The following is an 18,435-nucleotide window of genomic DNA, read 5'->3' on the forward strand; positions in this document are numbered from 1 at the left end:
TTAGGAAGTCCATCCTTATGATTTTGTCTCTCTAGAACCACTCTCAGTACCAAATGTGTTAGACTGGGTTCTCTAGAGAAACAAAACCAGTAAAGCTTATATAGAGAGAGAAAGAAAAATTTATCTTAGGAAAATGGCTCACACACTTATAGAAGCTGGCAAGTCCCAAGTTCTTGGATCAAACGTCAAGCTGGAGGCTTCTCCTGACTCATGCAGCTGCAGGAGCTGAGAAGCTCAAGGTTGGCAGGCAGTATACTGGCCATTGACTCCAATGAATGACAAATCGAAGATCTCCAGGCCAAATGGTGGATTGTTCACTCATGGACAGTTGTAGGCAGCACAACAGAATCCTGATCCACAGAAGAGTGTCTCTTTTCCCAGGATGTCCATAAATATACAGGAAGCAGGCCACACCCCTAGGGAAACTCCCTTTCAACAGATTGGCTGCTCAAAACATACACATCTGATCCACCATTGGAATAACCCACATCACAATTGCTTACACCACACAGAATTGTGGTCCTGCCAAGTTGACATACACCTCCAACTATCACAGCACATGAAGAGTTTTATAAAAATTTGAATTGGTTGCCAGCATTTACAAATTAGGAGATGTGATATAAAATTTCAGATGTTCTCCTTGTCTTGAAAAAAATTAGAAGTTCTGAAAGTAAGGTCATAGTGGGTCCTCACCTTATCTCGACATCCCTTTTCCTATCAGGCAACAATGGCTTAGAGTAAATGTCAACCACACCCTTCAAGTGGAGCAAGTGTTCTCCCCTGTCCCACTCCACCAAAAACCAAACTCATTACTATCTAATCAATACTGACTCATAGTGACCCCACTGGGATTCCAAGGTGGTGAATCTTTATAGAAGTAGATTGCCCCATCTTCCTTCCACAGAGTGGTTGATGAGTTTGAACTGCCAACCCTTTGGTTAGCAGTCAAATGCCTTAGGCACTGGGCCACCAGAGCTCCTCTGTCCCAACTCTAGCTCACTCCCCCAATTCATGTATTTGATATCACACAGGTTTTGGAGGCTTGGAGGCTTGTGGCCTGTTGTTTTAGAGCAATTAAATAAAATTGTTGCTATTATCTGCCATGGAGTTGGCTCCTGAGTCAGGCAACCCCATGCACACTGGGATCAGACCATCGTGGTCTACAGGCTTTTCACTGGCTGATTTCCTGAAGTAGACAGCCAGGTCTCTCTTTCTAGTCTGTCTTAGTCTGGAAACTTCACTAAAACCCAGTCTGCATCATAGCAACACACAAGCTTCCCCTGACAGATGGGTCGTGGGTGCACTTGATGGGCATTGGCTGAAAATTGAGCCAAAATGTCCTGCATAGAGGGCAAGAATTCTACTACTGAACTACCCCTGCTCTCTAAATCCAATTAAAGAACTTAAATTTAAAATTAGTTCCCTCCCTGCTATACACACACACACACACACACACACACTGTTATGGATCAATTTGTGTCCCCCTCCAAAACTTTTGTTCAAATCCTAAACTTTACCATGTTGTTGTTGTTGTTATGTGCCGTCGAGTTGGACCGGACTCACAGTGACCCCTCCTTGGGTTTCCGAGGCAGCATCACTACGGAAGTAGATTGCCCCATCTTCCTTCCGAGGAGTGGCTGGTGGGTTTGAACCACCAGCCTTCTGGTTAGCAGTCAAGTGCCTTAGGCACTATGCTACCAGAGCTCCTAAACTTTACTCTAGTGGAAGTAATCTAGTTTGGAAATAGGGTTTTCGTTGCTTTATTAATTAGGTCATATCAATGTAGGATGTATTCCAAACGTAATCACTTCTGGGTTATAAAAAGAGCAGATCAGACAGAGATGGGGGCACATACTGGGAAGACAAATGACATGTGAGGATTGTCATGTAACCAAAGAACAACCAGGGCAACAAAGAAGGAATTAAAACAGCAAGACTCTACGTTGGGCATTTTAGCCTCCAGAGCTGTGAGAAAATAAGGTTTGATTCTTCAAAGCTACCTGTGATATTTCTGTTACAGTACAACTAGGAAACTAAGACACCCACAAATATAATTGTTCCCAAATTGAAGGATGAAATAAAAAGTGTCAATATTTTATGTTTTATGCTGTTCCACAAAGAGTATCATGATCTTCAGGTCCTCTGTCATCTGATTAAATTTATAAACCACAGTCTTAAATAAAAGTACTTAAACTTTCATCATGTACACTGACCATTGTCTAGGAGTTTTATATTTTTCACTTACCTGCCCAATTCCAAGGACAATTGGCGATGGGAAACTACAAAGAACAAAGAAAAGCAAATAATTTTAGTAACTTATAAAAATTTGAAAACAGTCTATAATACATAATTGCATGAGTTATTGGAAGGTCTTGGACTTTTTTTTCAGTCTTAGACAATGAAAATTTAACATCAAACTTGTTCCTTTTCCATTTGCTCATTTCTTTTTTATTTTGTAAAGTTATCATTGCTAAATTCAGCAATTTTCTATTTCCCCATAAGGCAGAATATGGATTGGCTACATAAAAACAACTCCCCACCCCTTTCTCTCCTGCTCCCTCCCTCTAAAGATGAAGGAAAGTTGAATGTTTCCCTTTCCAGCCCCTCTTGGGGCTATGGAGTGGTCATGTGACCCACTTCAACCCCATGAGACAAAAGGAAGGGTCTTCAGGTGGAGAAGAAAGTTCAGAATAGATACCTGGCCTCCAGACAGAAGGAGGAGGTATGGAGACAAAACTTTCCTCTTTCTCATGGCTTGAGCACAGCCATGATGCCTGGAGTTGCCAGCCGAAGGCATCTTGCTCCCATGAGGTAACAAATAAGAAAGAGTAGTAATCAAAAGAGCAAGATCTCTGTTTAGTGACCAGCTAAAACAGCTTGTGCAGGCCTTTTGTCATTTGATAAAAATAAACTCCTTGTGGTTTAGGCACTGTTTTATGTAAATGGGGCATAGATGGCCTCTATGCATTCATCTCACATTGTTCACTTCTTTAGAGAAAGCTAAGGATTATTAGCCCAAAAACACCTACTGATGCCAAACCAAAATTTGTGCATGTTCAGTTGTTTTTTGGTTTTGTCGTGTTTTTTAACTTTTTACTGTGATTTGGGTGCAGTTTTACAAAGCAGATTCGTTTAACGTTCAACAGTTCATATACATGATATTTTGTGATACTGGTTACAATCCCCACAGTGTAACAGCTCTCCTCCCACTTCCTCCCTGTGGTTACCCTGCATCCTTCTTACCTATGCATTCCTGCCTGCCTTGCTTTCTCCCTGTGCAAATGCTGCCCTTCTGTATTGTTCTAAGGAGTACATCCTGCTGGTGTAGTTGTTCAGCTTGCAGGCCTGTCTATTGTTTGGCTGAGAGTTGAGCCAGCCAAGTGAATGAATTCAAGGTCCGAAGAATGACTCAGGGCCATAGTCTCAGAAGTTTCACCAGTCTCTATCCCACCAGTAATCCTGGTCTTTTTTTATATTTTTGAATTTTGTTCCACATTTTTTCTCCCACTCTATCCAGGATCTCCAATTTTGATCCCTTTCCAAGTGGTTGGCTTGGTAGCCAGATAACATCTAATTCTTATGGCACATTCAATTGTTTTCAAAATAGGCCAAACAAGCAGATTTTTGTCCATTTAGAGCCTGCTTTACAAATCTCATGAAACTGCACCCAACCTCTGCTAGCCACAGCCGTAGTTATAAGGACCCTAAAGTGCTGCTGCCTTCAGAGCAATCTGACACAGAGAAGACATCATGCAAGGTATACAAAACCTTCTCTCATATCTTCTCCTCTTTCCTGGGGTTTTTCATGCCATCTTCCCCTTCTAGTGGTTCCCTATTACTGCTTGCCTCTGGAAGAACTCCTGTTCTGGGGGACTACCCCCTGCATGGGGCTGTCAATGTTTTTGCCCCCAATAAATAGTTCCTTGTGCAACGCTATCTCGTGATTATACCTTCTCTCTTCATCAGCCATGAATTCCCTCAAACTCACTATGCTTTGTGAATCCTGATTTCTGTTGCTTGTAGCCGAAGGCATTTCCAAAACATTCCTTTTCACTTAATTGCATCTGTAGAAAAAACTTTGAATAATATCACCCTGAAAAGGGAACATTCAACCAAAAATTTGCTTCAGAATGATAAACATGGATATCTGACCCCTTCCTTACACTTGTTTTTAGTTGCCGTCGAATCAGCTCCAACATATAGTGACACTATGAACAGCAGAACAAAACACTGCCCAGTCCTGCTCCATCTTCAGTCATTGCTATGTTTGAGCCCATTGTTGTAACCACGTGTCAATCCATCTTGTTGAGGTTCTTCCTTTTTTTCATTGGTCCTCTACTTTACCAAGCACGAAGTCCTCCTCCAGAGACTGGTTCCTTCTGATAATATGTTCAAAGTATTTGAGACAAAATCTCACCATCCTCACTTCTAAGGAGCATTACAGCTGTATTTCTTCCGAGACAGATTTGTTCATTCTTCTGGCAGTCCATGGTATATACTCAATATTCTTCACCAACATCATAATTCAGATGCACGAATTCTTCTTTGGTCTTCCTTAATCATTGTCCACCTTTCTCATGCATATGAAGCAATGGAAAATACCATAGTTTAGGTCAGGCATAGTTTAGTCCACAAAGTGACATCTTTAACATTTTGAGAGGTCTTTTGCAGCAGATTTGCCCACTGCATTATGTCATTTGATTTCCTGACTGATGATTTCATGGGCATTGACTGTAAATCAAAGTAAAATGAAATCCTTGACTACTTTAATCTTTTCTCCATTTGTCATGATGTTGCTTATTGGTCCAGTTGTGAAGATTTTTGTTTATGTTGAGGTGTAATCCCTATTGAAGGCTATAGTCTTTGATCTTCATTTGTAAGTGCTTCAGTTCCTCTTCACTTCCAGGAAGCAATATTGCACCATCTGCATATTGCAGGTTGTTAATGAGTCTTCCTTCTACCCTGATGCTGTGTTCTTTTTCATATAATCCAGCTTCTTGGATTATCTATTCAGCATACAGATTGAACAAGTATAATGAAAGGCTACAACCCTGATGCACACCTTTCCTGATTTTAAACCATGCAGTACCAACTTGTTCTGTTCAAATAGCTGCCTCTTGGTCTATGTATCGGTTCCCTATGAGCACAATTAAGTGTTCTGGAATTCCCATTCTCTGAAATGTTATCCATAATTTGTTATAATCCACATAATCATATACCTTTAAATAGTCAATAAAAAACAGGTAAACATCTTTTCTGGTGTTCTCTGCTGTCAGCCAAGATCCATCTGACATCAACAATGATATCACATTTTCCACAACCTCTTCTTAATCCAGCTTGAATTTTGAGCAATGTGTTACTATGATGTTGAACAGGTTTCAGTGGATTTTCCAGACTAAGATGGGTTAGGAAGAAAGGCCTGGTGATCTACTTCAGAAAACCAGCCAATGGAAACCCTATGGATCAAAACAATCCAATCCCCAACTGATTATGGGGACGGCACAGAACCAGGCAGCATTTCGTTCCACTGTGCATGGGGCACCATGAGTCAGGGACCAACCCAACAGCAGTTAACAACAACAATAAATTATAAAACAAGATATGAAGTGGAAAAAAATGAGGGGCAGTTTACAAGTGTCCTCATCTTCCATGGCAGGGCAGCCATATATACCACCAGAAATGGAAAAATGGGTTTAAAAAATAAATGTAATAATTTCCACTTCTCAAAGGTTCTCATAATCTTTTAATCTGACAGGAATCTTTAAGAAACATTAACTCTTGTAATGAAGAAATACGTATTTGAAAGCAAACAATTATTTCATTTGAACTCCAATTTCTCTTTCTTCCATTTAGTTCAGTTAAAATTAAATTTTATAGATACATGCAACTTGCCATCCTCACCTTAAATAAATCTTCAAACTCAGCAAATGGGCCTAACGGTGGGACAATCGATAATATGACACAATATAACCTTCACAGGGTCAGCTATGAAGTAATCTTGCCAAAATGTTCAATCTGGATAGAATCAAGCCTTAAGACCTAACTTTCAGTTAGGAGACAGAGAAAATATAAGTTAGGCGAGACTACAAAGAATAAATCAGAAAAATCCAAAATGTAGGACATTTTACAAAACAACTAACCCAGACTTTTCAAAAAGTCAGTATCACGGGTTGGGAGTGAAACAGAGGGACTATTCTAGATTAACGTAAACTAAAAAGACATAACTTTCGCATGAATCTTGATCAAATCCTGAATTAAAATGTTAAAAAACAGAAAAATATCTTGAGGACAATTGGGATAATTATGAATTCTTCATTAAATAATTTTAGAAAATTTTTGTTAAGTTTCTAAGACAACAATGGTGCCATTAGGAGAATATCTACAATTGAGGAGATGCCACTCCTTGGAAGGAAGATGGGCAATCTACTTCCATAGTGATACTGCCTCAGAAACCCAAGGAGGGTTCGCTATGAGTCGGGTCTGACTCAACGGTACATAACAACAACATGTTGAAATATTTCAAAGTGCAGTATCATCAAGTTTAGTTACTTTTAATGGTTAAGAAAAAAACAAAGCAAATATAGCAAAACGTTTAAAATCATTGCATCTCAATGGTGTGTATATGGGTGCTTACTTACTATACTTTCCATTTACCTCCATATTTTAAACTTTTTATAATAAAAAGTTGAGAAGGGAATCCTAAAGTATCCTCAAAATAATTTTTAAGTAATTAAATACAAGACCCCTTCTTTTACCTCATAATTTTTAATTAAGAAAATGATTTATAAATAGATGAGTAAATAAATAGCATCTATAGTATGGATCCACATTGTTGAAAATTTGTGCTCATACTACTTAACCAGTTGAAGAAATGAAATCTTGATACATGCTACAATATGGATGAAGCTTGAAAACATTATGCTGAGTGAAATAAGTCAATCACACAAGGACAAATATTATATTACCTCATTTATATAAAAAGACAAGGAAAGGTAAATGTGTAGAGACCAAAGTTTATTAGCAATTACAAGGGTGGAGGGAGGGGATAGGGGTATTTCTTATGGAATACTGAATTTCAGTTTACTGTGATGGAAAAATCAAATTGATTAAAGGTAAGATTGAAAAGACGATTATTGTTAAGTGCTGTCACTAAGTTGTACACCTGTAAAAACTTGAAATGGCAAAAGCTGTGTGATAGATGTATTTACAATAATGACCAAAAAACAAACAAACAAAAAAGTAGCTGCTGAGAATGCTTATGCACAATTCATGGGACTTTGTTCCTGGGTTTGGAGATTTCATGGGAAATCCCAGGTAATTGGCCTAATAACATGTTTAGTGCTTCTGTTCTATCACCTAGCTCATTGAGCAGTGCCTGAGGTCTTAAAAGCTTGCAAGCAGCCACCCAAGGCATGGTAATTGGTCTCTATTCACCTGAAGCAATAGAGGAAGACAGAGAATCAGGGATAGGAGGAGGATATGGAATATGTGGGCCTCCATGAACAATTGCCTTCTCTGCCATGAGATCAGAAGAACTGATTACCATTACTGAACATTACTATAATTACTGAGCATTTTGATCAAAGATTCTGTAGGAGAATCCTGATCAAAAAAGGGAAGATGCAGAACAGAATTTCAGACTCTCATGGAATCCAGATTTTCTGGAGCAATGGAAGCTGGATGAATCCCTGACTTGCTCTGAGATAATCTTTAAATCTTAAACCAAAAATATCTCCTGAAGCCTTCTTAAACCAAACAGTAGTTTAGCTTAATTAGTAATGGATGTCTGCCTTGAGCACTGTGCTTATTTTAGAACTATCTTGTTATGTGCCGTCGAGTGGCACCCAACTCATAGCGACTCCTCCTTGAGTTACGAAGGCAGTGTCACTACAGAAGTAGGATTGCTCAACCTTCCTTCTGAGGAGTGGCTGGTAGGTTTGAACCACCAGCCTTCTGGTGAGCAGTCAAGTGTCTTAGGCACTATGCTACCAGAGCTCCTAAACATCGAATAGGATACTTAAAACAAAACTCACTGCTATCAAGTCAATTTGGACTCATAGCAACACCTCCTTGGGTTTCCTAGGCAGTATCACTTCGGAAGTAGATCGCCCAACCTTCCTTCTGAGGAGTGGCTGGTGGGTTTGAATTGCCAGCCTTCTGGTTAGCAGTCAAATGCCTTAGGCACTATGCCACCAGAGCTCCCAAGAGGCACTGAATTTACGTTAATGGGAGAGAAACAACTCAGAAAAGAAGGGTGAGAACAGTTGCACAACTCGAAGAATATAATCAATGTCACTGAATTGCACATACAGAAACTGACAAATTAGTGTATGTTTTACAGTGTATACTCTCAACAACAAAAACAAAAGTAAAATAAATTATGTAAATAAATTTAAAAATTTAATTTGTAATTAAAATGTAATTCAGTATATATATTTATGTCTTCATCATCTCTGTATCTTAAGTACCTGCACGGTACAAAGAGTTCTTGGGTTTGGCCGCTCACTGAAAGACTGGAAGTTCAAGTACACCTCCACACACTGAAGAAGAAAGGCCTGGCAATCTACTTCTGAAAAATCACCCCTTGAGAACCTTATGGAGCACAGTTCTACCCTGACACACATGGGAATACCATGAGTCAGAGTCAACTCAACAGAAACTGGTTAGTTGATTTATCTCTATATATCCATCTAGCTACATAAAAAGATGTTTGAAATCATTAGTTACTATGAGTTTCAATCATTTTTAGAATATTATCTTATTGTTTGGATACTTTAAAATGATCTCAAAGGAATGATCTTTCTTAAAAAAAAAAGACAAAAGTAAGATATTAATTCTAGGTAGTGGAAATGTGGATTCTTCTTTTTTCTTTGTACATTTTATCATTCAAATTGTCCTGTATTTTTTAAATAAATGTCTGTCAGAGTGAATGTAAGGGTGAGAAGATATGTGTACACACTCTTTCAAGAGTCTGACTCTGAAAGGAGCAGAGAAATATGGGATACATGTGGGATAAAAAAGATTTTGTTTGTTTAAGAAGCCCAAGCATGTTTCAAGCGGATAAGAATGACTCGGTAGAGAGGGTGCTGAGGCAGAATGGAGGAGATAATGGAGTGAGCTGAGAGGAGTGGAGAGCCCCAAACGTAAGTGGAGAGTTTGACCATCTACAGGGAAAATAAACACTCCCTTGATAGTAGTGAGTTTGGTTTTTTTGGTTTCATTCCAAGAGGAAGGAGATAAGGGTGGGGCTCATTTTATGGTTTCTACAACAAGTAATGTCCATTAAAGCATTCAAGATACCAGAACAGCAGTCAAGAAATCAAACAACATACTACATTGGGCAAATCTGGGGCAAAAGACCTCTTTACAGCTTAAAAAGCAGAGAAGTCACTTTGATGACTAAGGCATGTCTGACTCAAGACATGGTCTTTTCAGTGATCTTGTACATACTCGAAATCTGGACAATGAAGAGACAGTATCGATGCATTCCAATATGGTATTGGCGAAGAATGTTGAGTATACCACAGACTGCCAGAGTGAATAAAGGAGTCTTAGAAGTACAATTAGAATGTCCCTGAGAAGTGAGGTCAGCAAGACTTTGGCTTACTTACTTTGGACACATCGTCAGGAAAGACCAATCACTAGAAAAGGACATTAAAAACTAAAACCAAACCCAGTGCCATTATTTCCATTCTGACTCAGAGGGCCCCTACAGGACAGAATAGAACTGTCCTATGGGGTTTCTAAGACTGTGAATCAAACCACCGTCCTTGTGGTTAACAGCAGAATGCCTTAGCCACTGCACTACCAGAGCTCCTAGAAAAGGACATTCCAAAAGCAAAAACCACAGCCATCAAGTCAATTCTGACTCATAGTGACTCCTATTGGGTTTCCAAGACTATAAATCTTTATGGGAGCAGACCACCTCATCTTTCTTCCACAGAGCAGCTGGTGGGTTTGAACTGGTGACCTTTTAGTTAGCATCCAAATGCCTTAACCACAACACCAGCAGAGTTCCTTAGAAAAGGAAATTAGGCAGGGAAAAACGAGGAAAACCCTCAATGAGACAGACTGACACAATGGACTCAAACATAGGAAGGATCATGATGGTGGCACAAGACCAGGCAACATTTTGTTCTTTTAAACATAAGGTCAAACTGAGCTAGCACCAACTGTATGGCAACTAACAACAATTTTCTCATTACAGAATCAGTTGAGAAGGAAGGTGAAGGAAAGGAAGTGAGAGATTTCAGGATGAAGAAGGAAGTGTGAAATAGTCGTTTATGAGGCAAGGAAAACAAGGTTCCAGAAGAAAATACCAGGTAGTATAGTGTACTTGTTGAAATTTGTGACCATAAATTTAAAGTCCAATCAGCCAATCCAGATGTGGCTTTTCTCTCATGACATTCAGAGCTCTCTTCATATCTGAAGGAAGGAAGTGGTAGTAGGACTTACAACGGGCTGAGGTGGTGCCAATAAGTCTGAGCCAAGCTGACAGAGGGAAAGGGGTCACAGATACATTCAAGAACATCTCTCAGCTGGACTGGGAGGAATGGATGTGACAAAAATTGTGGTAGAAGAGGTAGCAGTCATCAGAGAAGATGTCCTGTGGTAGAGACAGAGAAGCATAGTTATTCATGATGACAGAGTCATGGGAGTAACCGTAGGAAGTGGGATAGAGATGAGGTCAGAAAATAGAGAGCAGGTTGTGGATGGTTCAGCCATGGGAATCCTGAAGTCACCTGGAAGGCAGAAGCAGAAGAGACTCTTCACTAAATGGGTAACCAGGAGCTCAGGACAGTGTGCTGAGGAACACCAAAACCAAACTAGTTGTCATAGAGTTGATTCTGACTCAAGACAACTCCATTTGTGTCAGAGTAGAACTGTGCTCCATGGAGTTTTCAATGGCTGATGTTTTAGAAGTAGATTTCCAGGTCTTTCTTCTGAGGTGCCTCTAGGAAGACTTGAACTTCCAAGCTTTCAGCTTAGTAGCCAGACACATTAACTATCTGTACCACTAGGGACTATGAGCTGAGGAATGGAAGTGGGAAATTCGAGGTTCAGTAGAGCCCAAGCAAGGGTTAGCTAAGAGTATCCAAACCCACCTCCTGACCTAGACCTACAGTATCAGGCAAAAGCCCAGCTTCATCTGATATGGGATGCAAGGAGCAGCATTTTCAAGAGTGAGCCAGGTTTTCATTAAAGTAAGAGGAAAATATTGTTGTTGGGTGCCATCGAGTCATTTCCAACTCACACTGACCTCACGTGACAGAGCAGAACTATCCCATAGCATTTGCTGAGCTATGAGTTTGGTTTTAGCTTTAATCTTTATGGAAACAGATCATCAGGTCTTTCTCTTCCTACAGGGCTGCTGGGTGGGATCAAACCACTAACATTTCAGTTAGTAGTTGAGTGCTAAACTGTTAAGGCACCAGGACTCCTTAAGAGAAAAATAGGAGTTGTTCTTGTTGTCTAACACAGAGTTACAATTCCTACCACTGGAGACTTCGATCCAGCAGTTTTTATAAAAATCTCTCCAAGTGGCTCAGATTACCTGGTAGGTAATCTAATTCAATTCTAAAGCTAATTCTCAAGATGGAAACCACCATCTTAAATGATCTCAAGGCCCTGGGGCCCAAAATGAAGTAAACACACATACAGCTTTTGCTGAGTAAGTATTTGTTGGAGTGTCAACAACTAAATTCATTGTTTTTATTATCTAGTATTCATAAAGATTTCTTGGTTGTATAAACAGTTATCACTTGTCTATTAATGTAAAAGTTCGTGTTCAAAACTACGGAGCTGCACTGAGGAAGAACGGCCTGGAGATATGTTTCCATAAATATTACAGCCAAAAAAACACTACAGAGCAGTTCTACTCTGTAATACATGGGGTTGCCATGAGTTGGGATTGTCTCAACAGCAGCGGATTTGGTTTTGGCTTTTATCATTAGTAAATTCTTTCATGCCCAAAGTATTAAAATGGCAACAGCAACAACAAAGACCCCAGATGACCTGCAACCAATACAGCCCTCCTGAATCTGACTGAAAGAACCACTAGTGCTGCCAGCTGGCCACAGATTCTCAAATGAGCTTGTTTTCCCTCTCACCCCAACAGTGTCTGACGGTTCACATCCTTCAAAAGCCTCTCCATCCAACCAGATAAACCTAGCGTTTACTAGTTGCTGTTGAGTCAATTCCAACACATTGCACCCCACATGTATGAGAGTAGAACTGGCTGATTTTTTGAAAGCAGATCAAAGGTCTTTCTTCCAAGGCACCTCTGGGTGGATTAAAATTCCAATCTTTCCGTTAGAACCCAAGTGCATTAACCATTTACACCACTCAGGAACCAACCTAGCATTATAATGAACTAAAACTAGCAGATAACTAAGACCACACATCAGTTTTGTACCCCAACTGGAAACAATCTTTTCAAAATGAAAGAGAAAAAACACTCCCTGAGCTACATTCCCATGACCCTGTGAGGTAAGTAATTACTGAAAAGTCCTTTCTATCCTACAACACAACATTCTGTTCTCAGACAGCTAATGCTTAGATCAGGTGTCTATAGTTTATTGTTGTTGTCAAATCAACCCAGCTCTCCTCCCCTCAAAAATGTGTTTTTAAAGCATTTGGATCTTCAAATAAAGAGAATGAACAATGTTATTTGAAGTGAGTTCTCCAACTGTGTATTATGTTACGGAAATGTGAAATGTTTACTTATAAAGGTTGCTAAGGGTGTTTGCCTCAGAAAGCAAAAGAGGATTTCCTCCTTTAATCATGGAACTCAAAATTTTAAACACAGAAAGGCTAAAGTGTGAGATGTCTCACACAGTAATTCCTCCTGGTTAGACAACGCCTTTTGTCTTCCAAGTGTTTAATCAGTGTTTTCTGGTCCCTATCTCCTATATCCATTTGCAACAAACAGATGCAGTGCTGGAAGCACTCATTCAACTATGCCAAGAAATTTAGAAGACAGCGACCTAGCCAATCAACTAGAAGAATCCTTATTTGTGTTCATTCCAAAGAAAGGTGATCTAACAGAACGTAGAAATTATCAAGCAGTATCATTAATATCCCCACCAGACACTCCTCGGAAGAAAGATGGGACAATCTACTTCCGTAGTGATACTGCCTCGGAAACCCAAGAAGGGGTTGCTATGAATCGGGTCCAAGTCGATGGCACACAACAACAACAACAACAACATTAATATCATATGCAAGCAAAATTTTGCTGAAATTAATGCAAAGATGGTTGCAGCAGTACATAGACAGAGAACGGCCAGAAATTTAAGCCAGATTCCGAAGAGGATGTGAAGTGAGAGACATCATTGCTGATGTCAGACGGATCTTGGCTGGAAGCAGAGAATACCAGAAATACGTCTGCCTATGTTTTATTGACTACGCAAATGTGAAGAATAGAAATTCCAGACAGTTCATTGTACTCATGAAGAACCTGTACATAGATCAAAAAGTTTTCGTTTGAACAGAACAAAGGGATAGTGCAGGGTTTAAAATCAGGAAAGTTGTGCATCGGGGCTGTATCCTTTCACCACACTTACTCAACCTGTATGCTGAGCAAATGATCCCAGAAGCTGGACTATGTGAAGAAGAACGTGGAATCAGGATTGGAAGAAGACTCATTAATAACCTACGATATGCAGATGACATGATCTTGATTGCTGAAAGTGAAGAGGACTTGAAGCATTTATTGTTGAAGATCAAAGACTACAGCCTTCTGTATGGATTACATCTCAACATAAAACAAAAATAGTCACAACTGGACCAATAAGCAACATCATGATAAATGGAGAAAAGACTAACTTCAGTTAGTCAAAGATTTCATTTTACTTGGATCCACAATTAGCCTTCATGGAAGCAGCAGTCAAGAAACCAAATGATGTATTGCATTGGGCAAATCTGCTCCACAAGACCTCTTTGAAGTGTTAAAGGGCAACACTGTTACTTTGAAGACTAAGGCACGTCTGACCCAAGCCATGGGATTTTCAGTGCCTCATATGTATGTGAAAACTGGACAATGAATAAGAAAGACTGAAGAAGAATTGATGCATTTGAATTGTGGTGTTATGAGACATATACCACAGACTGCCAGAAGAATGAACAAACCTGTTTTGGAGGAAGTAAAGCCAGAATTCTCCGTAGAGGAGAAGAGGGCAAGGCTTTGTCTCTTGTACTTTGGTCCCATTATCAGGACAGACCAGTCTCTGGAGAAGAACGTTATGTTTGGTAAAGTAGAGGGTCAGTGAAAATGAAAATGAAATTGTCTGGTTGATTCATAAACTTACTAGTTTATTTCCTGTCTCTACTACTGAAATGGCATCTCTAGATTCAGGGCCTCTGTCTGTCTTGCTCAATTATTTCTTTGGTGCCTGGAAGGGGCTTGGCACATAGTAGGTGCTCAGTAAATACTTAAGTAGATACTGGATATGTAGCCAATTACATTCATGTGGGTCTTAGTTTTCTCAAACATAAAATAAGAAGGCCGATGATGTTCTCTGAGGCTTCTTTGGGCTCTAAAATCCTGGTTCTACATTTCTATGGCACAGTATAGTTTACAAAGAGCCTTCCCTCATAGACTGGAATGAAATTAACACAGGTAATTCACGCAATGGGTGGTGCAACCTATCAACTGCTAACTAAAAGGTTAGAGGCTCAATCCACACAGAGGTGCCTAGGAAAAGAAGCCTGGAGATCTGCTCCTGAAAATTCTGCCACTGAAAACCGTATGAAACCCCATTCTATTCTGACACACCAACGGTTACCGTAAGTCAGAATCAACTCCAAAGTAAGGTATGATGAACACAGTTGTTATTATTCAGCTTTTGTACACGAGAAAATTGCTGACTGTGGGACTGGCTTAAGATCACACATACATTAAATGTGAGGCTGGGTCTAAATCCTCTGCTGTTTCCAAATTGCTACCATCTAGTAGCATTCAACAGAATTTTCTAGTCCTTACAAATAGTTTCAAGAACCATAAATTTAATGGCTTACTTCACACTAATCCAAAAAAGTACATCCCATGAACTTCTGTTTTCCATGCAAACGCCAGCAATGTGAGAATGAATGGTACAACCATTCTTTGTAACCAGTACAAATTAAATGTATCGGCTAAATTAAAATCGAAACAAATGTGAATGTCGTACACCTACACTTGTGTAAAGAATTATTAATCTTTAAAATTCACTTTTAGCTCATTCGTGTATTTTAAACCATTTGGGTGTAGCTCTGTAAATACTGTTACTGCAGAGGATTCAGCAGTAAGGTGTATCCGCGGTCACCAAAACGTGGACTACTTTGTTGAGATTTTGCTTGGAGTAAGCTGTAAAGGTTCCAGCCCTTTCTGAAAACTTGGTATTGTGCAGAGCGCACAGCCAGGCACGTTGGCACTGAAGTTTGTAGTGTAGACCTCCTGGTTCTCTGTCCTCATCCGCCATCTGACCTGGGCGGGGCCGAAGTACAAGGAGAAGAGGGGCCGCCAGTGCTCTGCTCCTCCGGCGGCGCCTCCACCGCGCCCTGCCAGCGGGGACCTGGGAGTGTGGCGCCTGGCGATCCAAGGTCCCTGGGTAGGTGGCCACCGCGCAGCGGGGCGCTCAGTGCAGACCCCCGCCCGAACCCCTCGACCCGCCTCACCCATACGTGGTCAGCAGCGCCTTGTTGACCAGCACGATGAGGAAGGAGCAGATCCCGTAGAAAAGCGCCGACAGGAGCTTGGCCACCCGGGAGGGCAGCTGCGCGGGGGACGGGTCCGCGCCCGCGCCGTCGGCCTTGTTGCCCGCCGTCATGTCCCGCGGGCCAAGCGCGGACCCGCCGCGCGCCGGCTCCGCGGCAGACTGGCGGGGCTCGGGCCCAGGCCCCAGTTCCGTCCCGCCCTCGGCCGGTCCGGGAAGAGGGCGCGGCAGAAACTGGAAGAGCCGCAGAGCGAACCCTAGATCCCCGCCCGCCCTCTGCGAGCGCCCCAAAACTGCAGGCTGCGGAGGACAATCGGGACTGCTCGGACCCTAGAGTGTCCCTAGAGTTTATCCTCAAACTTACAGTGGATCTAAGCACCTCCTTCTAAGTGTAGCCTAATGAAGGAAAGACACGGGTTTGGGAGAGTTACAAAGCCCTACCTTCTTCCACACTGCTCTTTTACACAGAAGCGCTTCAGCTTTAGGGTTCCTTTCGCTCGCCCTCAACACACCAGACACACACACACTCACACACAATGTTGATTTAAGATATAATTTACATACAGTAAAATGTCGATTTTACGTGTCCATAGTTCGCTGAGTTTTGACAAATGTACATACCCCGTGTAACTACCTCAAAGCATAGCACATTTTCATCAGCTCAAAAAGTTCCCTGTAACCCTTTGAAGTCAATACCCTCCATCTCATTCTGATTTCTATTACTGTAAGTTAGATTTGCCTTTTCTAGGATTTCATGTAAATTAATTTCCAAGGCGGTAAATCTTTATGGAAGTAGATTGCCCCGTCTTGCTTCCGCGAAGTAGCTGGTGGGTTTGAATCTCCAACCTTCTGATTCACAGGCGAATGTCTTAGGCACTATGCCACCAGAGTTCCTTATGTAAGTGAGTATGTACTCTTTGAAGGCTTCTCTCTCTGAGTTATTTGCAATTCATCCATGTTATTTGGGGTTCCAGTGGTTTGTTCCTTTGAATTGTTGAATAGTGTCACAATTGGTTTATCCACTCACCAGGTGATGGACATCCTATTTTCAGTTTGGGAGTATTAGGGGGAAATGTTGCTATAAACAAGTTTTTGTGTGGACATGTGTATTCATTTCTCCAGGGCAAATACCCTTTCCCCATTTGGTGCTGTAAATATCACCCACAAGCATATAACACACAGCACTCCCAGTACAAAATATGGTGCCAGGAGGGAAATGGCTAGCCTTAGGGTAGCTGTAAAGTCTCAGGGCTTTTCTTGCCTCAGGTGTTTAATGGTAGGTTCCCGCTCACCTGAGGGCCCCGTGTCTATGCCCAGCTTGCCAATTACACACCCATCTTTGTGGTTCACCTGAATTCAAGGGGAGCCTACCAGAACTGCCTATATTGGCCAAAGTCGTCCTGCCACAGCATTTCAAGTGTCCCATATTCATTCCAAATATTTATAACTTTTAAAAAATTGAAATTTAGCTTTTTGGAAAAGTTAAAATTTTCAAGTGAAAAAACGTTTGAGCCACAATATCTGGGATAATTGTTTTTCTGTTGTAGACAATAAACAAGTTAAAGACTAAATACTGAGGAACATTTTCAGCTCTGATTAGACTAAGGCAGAACTTTTGAAAAATAGCTGGCACTGAAAAGGTAAGACAGGAAGAGACTCAAAAACCTAAAACAAGAACAACCCCCCCCCACAAGACCCTGTATTAAAATAGAAAATGAATCCATTTGAATATTTGAATAAATTAAAAGGAAAATTTTGAACTTTCACATCATTTTGGCTAATTCTGTCAAAAAGATGAAGTTTCTAGTGAGAATCTTAAGTTTTGGCTGTAAAATAGTATTTTTAAGCCATTTTTAATAATGGCTTTAGTCATATTTGCATTTGATTTACTTATATATTGCCTGGACATTATTTCAGTTTATATCAGTTAGTTCTGCTTGTGAAATTCTTTTGTCCAAAGCCTGGACAGCCTGAACCTTGCAAGTACACTACTAAAGAGTTACCAAGAATAACTGATAAATTATCGAGAATAGGCAAATGCGTAGAAACAGAAAGCAGATTAATGATTACAATGGGTTGGGAGGAGGGAGAAAGGGGAGTTAATGCTTAATAGGTACAGAGTTTCTTTTTGGGGTCATGAAAAGTTTTGGAAACAAATCCTGGTAATGATTGCACAACACTGTAAACATAAAAATTTGTCATTGAATTTATAGTTAAAATGGCAAATTTTATCTTACATATTTTAACACACACAAAAAGAGTAACTGATGGAAACAGGAAACACTTCACTAGACTATTACAGAGAGAAGGCTGAGTGGATTCTTGGGAAGGTGACCCTAACATTCCAACACATCCTGAAAATAAGTGAAATGAAATCTGTTTTTTGTCACTTTAAGGCCTTAGGGTTGAGACAATGGTTTATCCACACAAATGTATTTTAAACATTTTAATAATGAACCAGATAGGGAAGTTAGTATCTATAACCTGAAAAGACATAATTTTAAAGATAAAAGCCATTCATACTACGGTTGTGATATGAAAAAAAAAAAGAAAAGCCTGTGATAAAATTGGAAGGAAATACAAAATGCACTAAAATAATAATGATGGAAGAATGTAGGGTTGTAGGTGACTTTTTAATTTATTTTTCTGTATCACTGTTACTTATACTTTAAATAGGAAAACATACTATAAAAGGTTCAAGAATGACCATGCACTTTAAACTTTAAAATAATTTTTTTAT

The 18,435-nt window shown here is 40.3% G+C and overlaps 1 protein-coding gene across 1 annotated transcript in view; it reads right to left on the minus strand.

Moving 5' to 3' along the window:
- The window catches only part of SLC35D2 (solute carrier family 35 member D2), a 90,803-nt gene extending 74,994 nt beyond the window's left edge, over positions 1-15,809 (minus strand). The window contains exons 1-2 of the mRNA XM_007939202.2: positions 15,658-15,809; positions 2,246-2,279 (exon numbers count right to left, since the gene is read on the minus strand). Of these exons, the coding sequence (XP_007937393.1) occupies positions 2,246-2,279; positions 15,658-15,809 (186 nt within the window). The remainder of the gene's footprint in view (positions 1-2,245; positions 2,280-15,657) is intronic.
- Between the last annotated feature and the right edge of the window lie 2,626 nt (positions 15,810-18,435).

The sequence above is a fragment of the Orycteropus afer genome, unplaced genomic scaffold, assembly GCF_000298275.1.
Source record: "Orycteropus afer afer isolate SDZICR_OR568_19922 unplaced genomic scaffold, OryAfe1.0 scaffold00005, whole genome shotgun sequence".
Taxonomy (NCBI): Eukaryota; Metazoa; Chordata; class Mammalia; order Tubulidentata; family Orycteropodidae; genus Orycteropus; species Orycteropus afer.